Here is a 16,047-nt window from a genome sequence, read left to right as displayed (position 1 = left end):
CAAAGGAAGATTCAGTGAGGAATGTGACAGACATCAACGCTCCTTCAAACTAAAAGGTAAAGGTGTTTACCACATACCACACTGGAGTTTCATTCTCAGAAGGTTGGCCAGGGAAACTGCCATGGCCAAAGCTTTCAGGCTTGTCCAACCTCCTGTAATTCTTCTTTCCAGTTGTTATACCTTTATGTTCTCAGCATTTCCCATTGCTGCCAGTTCTGGAGATTAGGGTTGATTTTATGTGATGCAGCAGAGGCAAAACCCTTAAAGTTTCACCTTTTTTTCTTTTTAAATGCTTTGTCATTTTTATTTCAGGCTTGCAGGATAAATCTCAGAGGTTCACGTCCTAAAACCCAACACTTTGTCATTTGTACAGCCTTTAAATATTATTATTAACTTCAGTTGTTCAATAACATCCCTGAAGTCAGCAGCAGTCGTATTCACAGATAACATTGACAGTATCATTTATTCAAAGTGCTGCCATAACTCACTTCATTCTATCCAGTCTACTCCTATCAGATTCATCTTACTTTACTGGTTCATTTACATGACTTGGAAGACAGAGACAATTGCTGACTGCCACATTTAGAACCAAAGCTACTGAAGTGCATCCTCTACTGTGCTGTGAAGAATCTGATCTTCAGTCTATGAAACAGGCATACAACCAGCAACATCAGCAGCTGTAGAGAAGCAGAAAAATGGGACACGCTTCTAGTAGCAAACTCATTGAATTTGTGCAATTACACAGGGCATGAAACTGAAGTCTGCCAGGTTCTTCGGCAAGAATATAAATAGCCAATGTTTTGACAAAAGGACACTTCTACAGGAGTTATTTCTATAATAAATACTAGTATCCTGAAATGCATTGTTCCAAAGAGACCAACCGGACTCCAGAGTACTAAGAGATAAAGACTGAAGAAATAATTTTCTTTCTGGTGAGATGCAACAAAATTTCAAGCTTTCTACTCAGTGGTCAGGTATTGCTGCAGAGCTCATACGTGCTTATTACTTCAGCACACTCTACAGAACTTTTCTGTTCTGTGGAGTAATGAAGTTAATGAAATGGAAGTCTGAATTCAAAGGGTTGAGGTTGAGACTGAAGGCATTAAGTTTGAACAAAATTCTTTAAATCCCAATATTGTACTCCACAGCCATGAAAGACTGAGCAACGCGAACAGACATATAGTACTTTTATAGCAATCCAGAAAATACAATGAGGAAACAGATGCTAAAAAACAAAAAAAAAGGAAAAGGTATTTTGGTAGACATTTCATGAAGAAGAAAGTGGCTTTGTCTTCTTGTCTATTTGGCCAAACCAGGAGATATTTGCACATTACTCTAGACTCTAAGGAGAATCAAAGATCCATAATGATTTGTAGGTTAGGTTATCAATTTCAACTGCTACAGATAAAACTGAACATGGCTCTACTGTCTCATGTGGCTAAATCTCTTTGATGTACACTGTTAATATTAAACAATACCATAAGCCAGGCAGCAGCAATACCAAAGGATGCTATGGAACACCACACATAGAAAGGGAGGTCACTTTACCAGTGGTCCAAACACAGTTTCACATAAAAATCATCACAGATTTGATCCACTGCATCAACGTGGTCAAACATTGAAAAACACAATGCCATTTACCCAATTCACTTTTTAATTATTAATTCTGCAATCAAATGGATCAAAGAATGTTTTTTTTTTTCTACCACTACATTGCTTGTAAACCACCCTATGAAATTTAGTTATTAACCTTAGCTGGAAGGTTGAACTCTTCTACAACATTCATGATCTATTTGACATTTGTTCACAGATAGAGTAATTAAATGGCAGCTGACAAGACATATAACTACTTCACAAAAGCAGTCCCTTGGAGAAAAGTAAGATAAGCAAGATAGCCTTTCATTTGTCAAAAAGAAACAAAAGATTTACAGTCAGTGATGCTTTTAGTGACTAATGAGAGAACAGTATTAAATATAGCGTTACCTTCATAAGCGTGATAGTTGTAGTAGGCAAAGTGATTCCTTCTCCCTGGGGTTAGAAACACATGCAGAGGACCCAGGTGAAGGCAGCACCAGCAGGACAGATACCATGCAGAACATGCGGAAGAGGGCAGGAAAAGAAAAGACAGGAAAGGGTGAAACTGTAGCCAGACAACTCTTAGTCAATTCATAAGGATGAAGTGCATTAAACTCTTTCAACTTTAGAAACTGAGTAGAATATAAAGACATCAGTACTACAAAGCTACTGAATGAAACAATCCTTATTGTTTAGAAAAGTGACAACAAGCTGTTAGAAGAAAAACATGAACAATGAATGGATCAGTCCCACAAGCAATTTCCAAAGGCTTAGTACACAGCATTGCCACCTGTGGCATTTCAGATTGTTTATCCTCTCCGAATTATAGGATATCTTGCTCCACTGCCCAAGCACAATGTTTTAATATTAAAGCAACTAGGATCCACAAAGAGTAAGAGTTTAGAGCACAAGAAGAAACTGAAAGTACTATTAAAAGAACCCAAAATATTAATATGCAAACCAAACCTCAGCATATAGAACACAATATAAAATACATTTAATACATTCTGTGTACTGCTAATTTTATCTGGTCCATTAAAAAAAAACCCAAACAAACAAAATAAACAACAAAACAAAACCCAAAACCCACAAAAAACCCACACCCCAGCCAAAAAAAACAACAACCCAAACCAACCAGCCCACACTACTTGACTATGAATTTAACCTTTTGTTTGCACTTCTGGTCAAAGTTTTCAGCATTAACTTCCAACCTTGCTTCCAGAATGGTAAAAAAACCAGACTTCAAACTGTAAATCACCTGGTTGAATACCTGGGTGTACCCAAGTTACACTTACTAGGAAAAAGAGCTGCAAATAGCTAAATCACAAAAAATGGAAGTCCATATCCAAATCTTTAAACATGAAGACAATAGAAATTAAAATTAGAAGTTGTATGTGTTTTATCAGTAGTTGTGCTATAAACAATCAAGCTCCCCTGGCTGTTGCTCGATCATAAAATTAATCGTAAATTACAATGCAGCTTAGAAAGTTGTGATAAAACCAGAATAAAACCCAGCCTTGCTAGTAATCTGAAGGTTCCATATAGACTGAAAAATATTTAGCAAATAAGTCTGATTTAAAAAGTCATGGTCTTGTCCTTCTAAAAAAAATATGTATTTTTCACATATGGCACTGTTAAATATATCTTACAAGGTATGCTACAGTATGCTTCTGATGTAAAACAGATTTAAACAGTGCTTTTCTAGTTGTCTCCCCCAAATCACATGACAATATGTCTTTTACTTATTATCAAGTTTTAAACCCCAAAATGCATATCAAGTTGAAGATTAAATTATTTTTTTTGGTTTGAAACACTTAAAACTTCATACTTGAAACCATGTTAAGAGACAAACTCTTAGTCAGTCATTTCTCCCCTTTTTTTACTCCAGACATTTGCTATTAAAATTTCAATATTATAGCAACATGCAGCTTTACCTCTAGATAGCTCCAATTGAGAACCTAACATGAGAAGAACTGATGTGGCATTCACTTACACTGCTAACAGACTTTCTTGTGCTTCCAATTAAGGTATTATTTTTGGAAAATCTAAATGATTATGAATTAATGTAATTTTCTTACCTGGGCTTAATTCTACCAGGTATGGTAGTTTCTCAGGAGGAAGGCAAGAGCCATAGCCAGACCCGTCAACTCTTTCCTTCCCCTTTAATGACTTTCCATCGGTTATTTTCTTAGATTTCTTTGGGACATAATCAGGAGGCCGTCTTTTCAACTGAAACACTAGTATTCCTAAAACACAGTATTTATTATACATCCTGTGAGTCTCACTATCAGTAAACAAATGCACATGCAACATCTATTAATTTGCAAGTGTTCTGTAGGATTACTTTCCGTTTACTAAGTTCCTGATGCTTCTTTACATAATTATTTTTAAGTTAAAACTATTTAAAAGATTAACAGCATACTTCTCCACAGTAGGTAATTTAGAAATTTTAGGTTAAAATGTAAAAAACCCTTCTACTGTCTAAAGATGTATTACTATAAACAGTGTTGAATTAATAGTAACTCTAAAAGCACCTAGTATTAAAAGTGCCTGAAAAGAAAACACTTTAAAAAGTATGTTCCAATTTCTTACTTTACAGAGGGTCCACACCATGGCTTACAACACTCAAGGCACAGAAATATCTTAAAGCTTTACAGACTTACCTTTATCACTAGGCCACTCCCTGAATATCTGCAGTGGACACTCATCATCATCAAGAATAGTTTCTTTAGCACATTTATCATCAGAGTGCTGAGCACCAGGAGGCAGCATGACCTAGAAAAAGAACCATTATCAGTTTTCAGAGCTGTTAGGGGACAATTAGAACAGAGGATTAAGGCATATATCTTCTGATTACTTTGTCTGTTTATTAGGAGAGATAAAGCAGAAGAATTCAGTAACAAAAAATGCATTTTGCTTCCCGAGACTTTAAACTCTCACCTCTTGTTAAATCACACTTCCCAGAACACCAAATATATTTAAAAAGAAAGGAAAGGAAGTTACACATAAGATACCATAAGGTACACAAGACCATCTTCCAGTAAACAAAATTATTCCAATTTCTCAAGAGCCAAGGGGGGGGGGGGGGGGGGGGGGGGGCGGGGGGGAAATCTGTGAAGGTGATAGTTACAAAAATAAAACTGTAGTTTCCTTTCATCTCACACACTGGAATCAGCTTTTCATTTTGCTAATGCCATTCTGCAAATGTAACATGCAAGTATCTTCAGAAACGGCAAGATAAACTGGCAAAGAGAAATGCTGCGATACCTTCTGCATCCTTGTCTTAGCCAACCTTTACCTGGTCTACACAAAGACTAAGAGTATGACTGGAGCATTTCACACAAGTGCTTCATGCTGTCTAGCTTTAAGGAAGAACCAAAATTAAGTATACCTTGGGAACAGAACAGAAGCACAGATTGTTCACAGCTTTTACAGCTATATCTTTACAAGGTAGAGGAAGGTGGAAACTTTGATTCACAAGTTTTGACTCTTAAGGAGACAGACTGTGATTTCACACACATTTGCATTACTGTTCCCCACAGTGATTAAGCATAAGAAACAATGACAGGCAGTATTACAGTGCTTAAGTACCTTCTAAGTTTAAGATAGGTCTTTCAAAGCTGAATAAAAAAATAAAATATATTTTACTCCCTCATTTGTAACCATAACAGTGTTATTTTAATTCACAGACAACTCTATTTTAAACAAGCTACTCAATATTAATCTCCAAACTATGACCCAGGTAACACCTTCTGAAGTAAAGCAGCTATTGGCTACTGCATCTCACTATGCTGCCACCCTCAAGAGGCTTTCCACTCTTATTTGTTGCCTCTTCTCCATACCCATTTCAGTGTTAACTAAGTTCTCACAGATCCACCTCAAAAGTCCTTTCATCTTCTTCCAAGAAGGAAACAAGCACATTTTAAGATCAAAAGTATGTAATCAAGTCATTGGCCTTTCCCTAAAACATTTTCTATGCAAAACCTGACTAAACATAGAACTAATTAAATTATCTTTAATTAGATTTTCAAATAGACAAGATATTATAAAATGAGTAAAACATTAAAAATTATAAACCAAAGGGAAATAGAAACAGATCTACACTCAAATCTTATCTTGCCAAACCAATCTTTTCTATTTCACTTCTCAGATTTTTAAAAACAATTATACCTACAGGATAATTTTGATTAGCTAATTAAAGTAACACTGTGTTTCCAGCTTTACTCAACAAGCAACAATTTTTAAATTCCAAAGCCCTCAAAACAGAAGGTAACTAGTTACAACGTAAGAACTATATGGTACAGCATGTGTACCAGGGGCTGACCAATACTGGACTGGGGACCAAACCAAAGAAAACCCAAACGCAGTGAAGTCAGATGAGAGATAAACATATAGGTGCTACTACTTGAACCTGAAATTACTCCCAACTTGGCGCTGGGCTTCACAACAGCAGTGGTAAACTAGACAAGTTAGAGAAGAGGGGTCACAAAAGCCCTAACCCCCTGATCCTCCCAGCCAGTTACCATTCCTCCCGTCTCTCAGGAAGTGTGAGCCAGTAGCTCAAACATACCTCAATTAAAAAAAGTCTGTGACCTAACCCGCAGAAAGACACAAAACACCACATCTGAGCTTACGAAGGCCAGGAGGCTTCTAAGCATGATGAAGCCATTTTAGAAGACAACTGTTTTAGACAAATGCTGCCTCAGTGTCACCCATAAAGTAAAATTCTACATTTTAGAATAATGAAAAAACATGGCAACAAGTTTATATTATGATTTCGTTTTGGCTTGTGGGTAGAAATTTGCTTTCATTTTGAAAAACAGAAGATGCAGTTAAATATCCATTCATGAATTTGAATCCACACAGACTGCTGAGATGAGGCACAAACATTTCTCTGATCTCTCAGCAGCATAGGAAATGGAGATGCGTAAAACCAGCTTAAGATCAAGAGTCTTGGAAGCAGGTTGTCAGTTTTTAACCTACAAACTGAAACAAATTGATAACAGATAATTAGGAAGCATACACTCTGCTTCCTCGTAATTGCATTCATGAGCATATACAGATTATCATATATTCATTCTAACCTATATTTATTAATTTAAAATGCAGTAAAACATGCTGAAAATACAAGCTAATAAATTTAAATGAAGTCCATGCAATGTAAGACTTAACTTGATCTGTAGCTATTACTTATCACGGGAGGCTTAAGTATTTGAGTCTTACCTTCTCTTACTTGTTTATCCCAGCAAATGCCTTGGGAGTTATCAGATCCAGCCTTAGCAAAAGTCTCACACATAAAAATCCATGCTATAATATCATATCTACTGTATGTTTTAATATATCTGCTTATTCAAACAAATTAATCCTCATTTTTCCTTAGAAGTTAGGAACACGTGCTCTGAAAAAAAAACTCCAACGGAACTTGCTAAAAAATATTTAATGCCTCATGTCTGTAATGTCTATTTCTTAAAAAAAAAAAAACAAACCCAAAACACCAAACCAACAAAAACAACCAAAAACCCAATTACTGTGAATTGCATGGTTTTGTTTGACATTACAAAAAGTTATCCATGCTTTATCCTCGAGTAAAATGTAAGAGCATGCTAAAATAAAAGTCGAATCAAGATTCTACTTTGAAGAGTTAACTGGTTTGCTGCATGCCTCAAGTCTTATGCCCTAAGTGAATATGCACAGGTAGCTTGTAAGACTGTCTAATTTGACATCTTGAGAGATGTGCAGTGAACCCTGTATTATTGAGGGAAACTCAAACCAAGCAAACTGAAACAAACAAAAAACCCATATCGGAACAAACTTACATTTACTTGATTACATAGAAGAGCACTTTAGAAGTGGGCGTAAAGCTACAGCCTGATACACTGCAAACCAAGGTTATGAAAGCAAACAAACAAGAAACTGCCATTTACAATAAAAGTTGTTAATGGTAAGTCTTGAGAAAAATTCTTACGGTGTTGATCTTTCAACTGAAACTTCCAGAGTGAACTTTATTACAGGTACTTATTATGCAGCCTTATAAAGGTCTTGTCATATAACTTAAAATCTGTCTTAATAGTTAGATAAATGTCAACTGCTTAAGTCTTCAAGGAAGACACTTCACCTGCCACCCAAAGAGAATAACACATTTAAAAATCCCTACCAATAAGAAACTGAAGTTATACATTCCACTGTACACTGCTTTAAACCCAACAAAAAGTGAAGAATAGGAACATGTACACAATAGATTTTTCATTCCCAGAACACTGTGAACTGTCAGAAGAATAAGGGCAAAAACCCCACGAGGGGTAAAGAACAGCTATGAGACTTCAGGGTAAAGGAGTACCCATGGCCATAACACCTACTTAGCACTGTGAATTTCCAAACAAGAAAACAGTGATGAAAGACACATCAGGCTAAAGCTAGGATATTCTAGCATTTCAAGCAAGGAAAGCACCTTCATAAAATATTTGGCAAAAAGTAAATTTTAAATTTAAGTTAAAAATACTCTACTTTATTAAAAAAATTATTATAAAATTTGAAACCCAAGCAAGAGGCACTGAGAAAAGCCAAGCAGATTTCAGCCAACTACAATGACTTATGGTGAGCAAAACAGTAAGGTCTTCTACAGTTAAAGGTATAAAAAAGATCTGCTATTATCCAGTGAAGACCACTCACATATTTCAAATGTAAACATAAGTACACAACTTATGTCAGTATAGACATTTACTGTATCAAGAAGATATGTTGCTCAGAAAAGACAAAATATTTCCAGAAGTGCTTTCCAGAAAACTAATTTAAATCAATTTGCTTTACAGCAAAGACTTTGTTAATCTTTCCCAAGATCAAAGCAACACTCCTCAGACTATTTTCTACATTAAGCATCCCCACATTAAACATCCCCACACAAGATCAGAGAACAGGGGGAGGTGAAAGAGAACAGCACCACCACCACCACCACCACAGCGACTTGCAATAGTTTCACTGGTAATTGTGCAATCAGTTCAATAAATTCTCTAAAATATAAATATTTCATAATACGTCATAATACCTTCTAACTCTGAACTAAACAGACTGATGGCAAAATGCCTCCCAAATTCAGTCACAGTGTCTCTGCTGTAGCCGACAATTCTCTCGAACCAGCAGAAAAATGAACATTGTCAAGTCAGCAGCCTATTTAATAAGATCAATGGCTGAAAATAATGAATGTATAGAATCCAAACATGAAGATAATTGTCATAATTAAAACTACACTCTCTGTAATAAAACTCTCTGTAAGAAACTCTCTGTAATAAAAACCTACGTAAAATTTTACTGAAGTAAAATTAACTTTCACAGTTGAGACCCCAATTACAGGTTAATGAAGACAAGGATAAAGCATCCAGAACTTCATTAAAAATATGTCTAGAATTAAGACAAAACTGTTGAAACAATAAAAACTAAGGTTAGTTCATTGCTGTGAAACTACAAAAGAACTACCACTGTTCGGTTTCCTTATTAATTAGAACAACATTTGAGCAACATGTCAATTCCCAGCCAGAACTGTAATAGTAATACTACTAGAGGCTGTAAGTACAGCAGAAGTAGACACTAAAGTTACTGAAAGATATCATAAAAAACAAATCAGAAAGCAACTTTAAGACCAAAAATATATCCACATCCTTTAGAGCGGCTGGAAAGTGTGGAGAATAGCAAATATTATAACACAAGCTTCCTTACTGTCTTCCAGAGGCACTTTAAGCACTGGGGAAGCGGCAGGGGAAGAGAGCACAGTATGATGAGACAAAAACGTTTTTCCCTTTCTTTCACCATTTTAAGGAGCAATGAATCCAAGTTTATTAGACAAGTAATAGCCAGAAACGTAATCAAAGATTGGACTCGAACAAGGATAAATGTTTTCAACTCTCACTACCTCTCAGAAACACCAATTCTATACAATTAATTTAGAACACCTAAAATAATTAAGTTCTGAAAATAAGTGTAAGTTTCACTTTTAAATGTAAATTGAATCTTTTCTGATCTGTAATGAGGGTAAGCTACCACTGAAAGCATAAGGCAACAGCATGTAACGCATACTTTTTACAGTGGGGTTCACCTCAGCATCTTTGCCCCTGAGCAGACACTCTTACTTCAGGGGGAACAGTAACATGCACAACCGGACAAAGTTCGGTATCCACAAGATTAACTGTTAGTTGATACATCTGCGAACCATAAGCACACTTAGTGGTATAAAAGCACAGTGCCAAATACAGAAATGTTACTTTCATTATTAATGTTTATCTATGTAGCAAGTAATGATTTAGTAAGATTGGAAGATTTAGGTTTTAGGAACAAAAAACCTGACAAATCAGTTCTGAATTCTCAAGACTGATATATTTAAAAAAAAAACCCAACACAAACAGCCACAAAAAGTTAGCCACAGAACTACCAGTCTTTCCATTTAGTTTTAAAGCTACTGCAATGAACAAAACCAAATAAACATCATGAGAAGATCGTGACTTAGAAACTTCACTTACACGAGCAATACAATAATCCTTAGGATTTTCCTTCTCCAGACCATATTTTTCCAGTGCTTCAATAACTGCAAAGTCTGCAGTATCCGTAGTGGACAGCAGGATTGTCTTGTACGGTATATTTGGTTTTAAACTGTCCGCATAAATTCTCAGTGTCCCACCTTGGAAACAAAATTCAATTAACAATGCTACCAGAGAATAAAGTGACAGACATGCAGCCATTTATTATATTTTTAACAGAATATAAGAATGAACCCCTTCAGAAATCATTTAGTCAATCCACTAATAAAAGAAAAGTTACATAACTTCCTCAAAATATATTTGTCTCCACTGCTGGTAAAAACCTCCAGTGATGCTTTCCTAATTTTTCTAAGCAAGTCTTTTCCTCAGTGCTTCACCGTATTACCTGAAGTTAAAATGAAACAGTGACAACAACTGGACGAAGAACTGACCTTTCCCATCTTGACAGAAAGTTTGTGCTAACCTTCAGGAATCTCCCCTCTCTTTCAAAAGACTACTTAAGATTTCCCTCACAGGTAATGTTTTCTACACTCCTAACTCCTCCTTCAGTACTCTTCCATGGACAGAATATATAATTTGAGATTTTACCAGTACTAAAATTGCTTCATTTTTTCATGTAATGCTGATGTTTATACAACCACTGTTGTTGTATCCCCACTTCCTAGAAAGTGAAATCCTTGATCACTGATATTCAGAAGATCTACCAGAACCCTTTGTGCAGACCTAGACAATCACTCCTTGCTATCCTGTACTTATGCTACTGATTGCATTTTCACATTCAGGCCATTCAGCTTGTTCTTAGTAAAACACATGACACTTATTTCAGAAGACTTTGTCAGTTTAATCAGTTTAACTCTGTCCTTCCTTCTTTCCCAGTTTAGCACTATTAGCAAAATCAATGAACATTTTCTCTCCCATCAATGTGCCCATCACTGAAAGCTTTGACTCACCCTCATCACAGAACATTTCTGAGGAATCTTACCTAGACAAATCTTTCATTCAGGTACACCATAGATAAATTAGCCACAAAGTACAAAAAATGTTGGAGAAAGCAGAAGTCAAATTTACAGGAGTTGCTGGGCTTAAAAACACTCTCTCAGCAAACACTTTACTATTAAGAACTTAACCAGAAGAAATCTAAGTACCTGAGTCAGGTCTGCCATCAGAACTACGAAATTCCTGCATTCTCTTCTCTAGCTTTTGCTGTCTGCGCCGTTTCATAACCACCTCTGGATTGGATATTGTGCGAGTGAAGCTGGTCTCAGGCATATCTTTGTAAACCTCAGCTGCAAGGCGAGAATTCTCACTGCCAAGTTAGTTTAAATAAAAAGAAGATATTGTCATTAATAGCTTAAAATACATATATCACCATCACTTCATAAAGGATAAAAAGCAAGTAGAATCCATACACATAGTAGATCAATTAAGTTACTGTAAAATGGTTTCTGCGTGAACTTCACTTTTGCTAGGATTAACACTGTTCGTGTACCCTTGCTCACCTGAAATAGACAACAACCAATTTAAGTATTGATGGCTGCTAGTTTTTAAAGGAAAAAAAAAAAAAAGGCCTTCTACATCTCGGGCAGGGGCGAGCAGTGGGGAGGGAAGGGAAGGACATTAAAGAAACTTTACATTATATCCCTTACTTTATTCTGATTTACAATATTGCAAAACATGTGGAAGCTGGGTTAGCATGTACTTACAGCTCATGATTTTTCTTTTGGTAATGCACTTAAATAAGATCAAGCAGCACAGATTACTGCAAGATCATGCTGACATCTGAAGAACCTTGCAAACATAATGTGCTAGGTTTATTTGGTAGCTGGGGAGGGAGTTACAGCAGTGACCCCCTGTGACAACCTTCTTGAAGCTCCCCCAGCTCCAAGTCAGACCCACCTCTGACCAAGGCTGAGCCAACTAGCGATGGCAGCTGCGCCTCTGTGACAACATATTTAAGAAGGGAAACCTGAAAGGTGGAGTGGAAGTTGTGAGGAGGAGCTGAGCAGGACGCCTATGCAAATACAGAGGTTAGTGGAGGAGAGGGGGAGGAAGGGGAGGAGGTACTTAAGTGCAGAGCCTCCCTGCAGCCCCTGGTGAGACAGCAAGACCACACCTCCCTGTCATCCATGGAGGTCACCAGTAGAGCAGATGCCCAACTGCAGCCTGTGGGGGGCCCCAGGGCAGGTGATGGTGCTCAAAGAAGGCCAGGACTCTGGGAAGAAGCCCTACTGTTGTAGTTTGGCACTGGGAGGACTGCAACACGTGGGGGTGACCCACACCAGAGCAGCTCGGGAAACACGGCAGCCTGTGAGGAGGATTCACATCTCAGAAAGTACGCAGAGGGCTGTCTCCCATGATAGGGACACCATGCAGGAGCAGGGGAAGAGCAAGAGGAGTCCTCCCCCTGAGGAAAAAGAGTGGTGGGATTGACAGTAACCCTATTCCCTGCCTGCTGCGGAGAAGGAGGTAGAGATATTGGGAGCAAAGCTGAGCCTGGGAAGAAGGGAGGGGTGGAGGAAAGCGTTTTTAAGATGTGGTAATGCTTCTCACTGTCCTAGTCTGTCTGTTAAGTTTTGCTATTGTTAGTGTCTGAATTAAATTGATGTTCTTTTTCTTCCCCTAACAAGTCTGTCTTTTGCCCATGACCATAATGGGTGAGTCAGCCCTCTCTGTCCTTATCTTGATTCCTGACCCTTTTGCTTTATTTTCTTCTTCCCATTCCTGAGAAGGGTGAGTGGCTTCGTGGTGCTCAGTTTCCCTCTGGACTCAAACCACAACACATAACAATGCAGAACAGCACTACACATATAAGAACCAATCATGAACTCAAAAAAATCCAAAAGTAATTATTAACAACAACAACAAAAAAAATCAAGATGAGCAGCTAAATCCTATATTATATGTCAACCAATCACTTAATTTCTTTAATCTCTGAGAATCTCTTATATGTATTCATAATTCATTTTCTTTCTGGGTATGTTAAAAATCCACCATTAACAATTTTTTTCCTGGTGTATTGCATATGAAACTTGCAGAATCTAGTACAGAGACAAAGGTTAATTTAATGTAGACCTTTCTCAGGTTTCTAGCTTGTCCTGGTTTGGGCCAGGGTAGAGTTAACTTTCCTTGGGTTGTGAGGTAGCACGGCTAGAGGGACAGATTCCAACTGATCATTGGAGTATTTCGTACCATGTGACATCATGCCCAGTGTATACAGGCAGGCTCATACTGGTGTGGTTGGGAACTGGGTGCATGTTACCCATTTCTTTTGGACTCACTATTGTTACTGTTGTTGTCTTGTTATATTTAGTAAATTCTTTCTTTTTATTTAACCCACAAATTTTCTTCTTTTTGTCCCTCCCTTATTTCGCTGGGGAGGGGGAAAATGGAAGGTGAACAGCTGGCCACAGGCTGCCAGGCGAGTTCAAACCTCGACATAGCTCTACATGCTAGTTATTCATGCCTGACTCTTGTGCTCCAGATTTCTGTATAAGGATTGATGTATGTCCTGCCCTGTCTCAATGATTAAGGTGCAGCAGATTTGGGAGCAAGAGTTGAAAAACCAAGAAGACTGGCTACCAAAATGCATCTCAGAGAAAAACCAACTGATAGTCAGGTGGTAAGCCAAATACAAATACCTACACATACTAGATTTTCTGGCAAAAGACAGAACAATCAGACATAGGGAGAGGAATAAACCCACTCTAGACTAAATGCTTAGAAATAAACACAGTGGGGAAAGTTCATGTCACCAAGCATGTGTCAATTTCTGCACAAGGACAAAAAGGTGGGGGAAAAAAGCTTATTTCATGGTTTAAGAACAAACCTTGCAGCAAAATGTACATACAAACCACAAAAATCACCATCACATTTTGGTTTATGATGATATTGCACCCATGCCAACTACTTACTTTTGAAAGAAACAACTTATTAGGTAAAGAGGGGGAATCCTTTCAAGATGCAGCTTATATGAACTGATCAATGTTTAAAACACTTACATATCATCCCCATGAAGAAGTCTATCATCTTTATCTGATGCTTGTCGCAACGCCTCTTTTTCACGCCTCTTTTTTTCTTTTTTTTCTTTTTTTGAGAGAGTTCGTTTGAAATTCTGAATTACTCCCTCTTTTTCTTGTTTTTCAGGGCCATTACTCTGAGCCTTCTGAAATAAATGAGTTTAAAACAACTGCCATCATTTTTAGTCCAATGCAAAGTTAGTCTTGGTTTTAACTTTCCAGATAAACCTGATTAAGACACAGCATCACTAACACAAAAACAATACTGCAGGCAACAATAGCCTATTACATAGGGATGGTATAATACTCTCCATAATAACATAGAAGGCAAAAATAATTTCATATTCCAAAGCAGTTATGAACTGATTAAGCACCCTGTATTCAAAAAAGCGAAGAAACAGCAGAATTTTACTTGAATAATGCCTACTATCAAACTTGGCCACAAAGATTAACTGAAGGCTGAAAACCGAATTTCTGCCTCCCAGTAAAAATACTTCACAAAACAACACTGCACTTAATCTGTTCTTAAGAAAACTGTGTTGGTGCATCAGATAAGAATAAATTGCAGAAGGAAAAAATATTACAGAGGACATTTCCCCTATTGTGTATTTTTCTGAGTTGTCCTTCCAGTGTTCTCTTCTCCAATTCCTGCTCCTTGCATACACAAGATACCTGTAATCCTAGGTTCATTTGCCTTCTGTAGAGAAAAATAACAGAAGATGACAGAAAAAAGATGCAGGGTTTTTTGTTTCTATCAGAAAGTGAAGAACACAGAGAAGGAAGAATGAAGATTACTTAATTCAATGAATAGAGGTAGCAAGTCTAGTAGATGTAGTGCAAGGCATCACTAATTTTCTCTCCCTGCCTCTAGCATGGATGTATCCTGCAGTCAAAGTCACGGTGCAAGAATAGCTCATGTACCTATACCCAAAGCACCTTTAATATTAAGAAGCTCTAATTCCAAGAGCAAACAAAATTCAGTGCTCAGGCCAGGATGAAAAACTTGTCTGAAGATAGCCCTCACTGAGCAGCATGTTTTCCATAGCTATAAGCATCCAAGTTAGATATAATACATATAATTATATAACTTCAGGAGCCAAAGTCTGATCTAATTTAATGTTTAAATGACACACACACACACGTATATATAAAGCTTTTATATGGCTGATGTTCACATGTCCCTCACTTTGCATTTGGAAGGAAAACAAAAACCTATCCAAGAGGAAACAGCCTCCCATCAGTTTTGTTAAACAGAATGTTATCTAGGGAGCTAACAATTTTTAGTTATCTAACTCTCTCTAGCATCCCCTTTGAAAGGCTCTGAAAGAGGCAGAATTACCTCCTAGGTGTATGGGATCATATAGTATTTGAGGAAGTTTTTAAATCATCATATTAGAACAAAGCATGCTTTAAATTCTCTGGGCATTACATGCTCCAGTACTAGACAGCTACATGGATCAAAGCATCATAAGCCATCTCAAAGATCACAAAAATGCTGTGTTGTGAAGATACATTTTAAGTATTTCAAAATACTTGCTCCAGATATCAAAGGTCATCATCACCATTTGTTTTCAGAAATTAGAAAAGCAGCAATTATGTTTTGCTATATAAATAAATCCCACACATTTTGAAACTGCTGTTATCACTAGCATACTCTTTAAAGACTCACCTTTGGAGGAAGCGTATCGTTTTCGTTCTTGAGAACAAATCTTCCCTCTCGATCATCTTTGTTCCAGTTTAACTGTACAACAAGAGGCTTCTCATCTACATCTAATCTTCTTTCTTCTTCAAAAAAATGAAAACCAGTAACAGTTACTTAGCACCTCAAGAGCAAAAACATTTAGAAACAAGTTATGCTCTTAAAAACCAAAAGGTTGCTGAACAGTACACTTCAGTTCATGTTTTCTTGTTAAACACAGGGACAGAAAGCT

General features: G+C 37.1%; 1 protein-coding gene across 20 annotated transcripts in view; it reads right to left on the bottom strand.

The window, feature by feature from the left end:
• Positions 1-16,047, bottom strand: part of AFDN (afadin, adherens junction formation factor) — a 130,014-nt gene that overhangs the window by 75,465 nt on the left and 38,502 nt on the right. For 11 of the 20 annotated variants that reach the window (XM_074896660.1, XM_074896661.1, XM_074896663.1 and 8 more), the window contains exons 3-9: positions 15,786-15,901; positions 14,099-14,262; positions 11,246-11,406; positions 10,083-10,240; positions 4,239-4,350; positions 3,654-3,821; positions 1,984-2,028 (exon numbers count right to left, since the gene is read on the bottom strand). In XM_074896660.1, the coding sequence (XP_074752761.1) occupies positions 1,984-2,028; positions 3,654-3,821; positions 4,239-4,350; positions 10,083-10,240; positions 11,246-11,406; positions 14,099-14,262; positions 15,786-15,901 (924 nt within the window). The remainder of the gene's footprint in view (positions 1-1,983; positions 2,029-3,653; positions 3,822-4,238; positions 4,351-10,082; positions 10,241-11,245; positions 11,407-14,098; positions 14,263-15,785; positions 15,902-16,047) is intronic. The other 9 variants (XM_074896672.1, XM_074896664.1, XM_074896668.1 and 6 more) reach the window with 4 other exon arrangements.

The sequence above is a fragment of the Athene noctua genome, chromosome 1 (assembly GCF_965140245.1).
Source record: "Athene noctua chromosome 1, bAthNoc1.hap1.1, whole genome shotgun sequence".
In the NCBI taxonomy this organism is placed as follows: Eukaryota; Metazoa; Chordata; class Aves; order Strigiformes; family Strigidae; genus Athene; species Athene noctua.
Note: the sequence above shows the minus strand (reverse complement) of the source record. Positions and strands in the feature narration are given on the sequence as shown.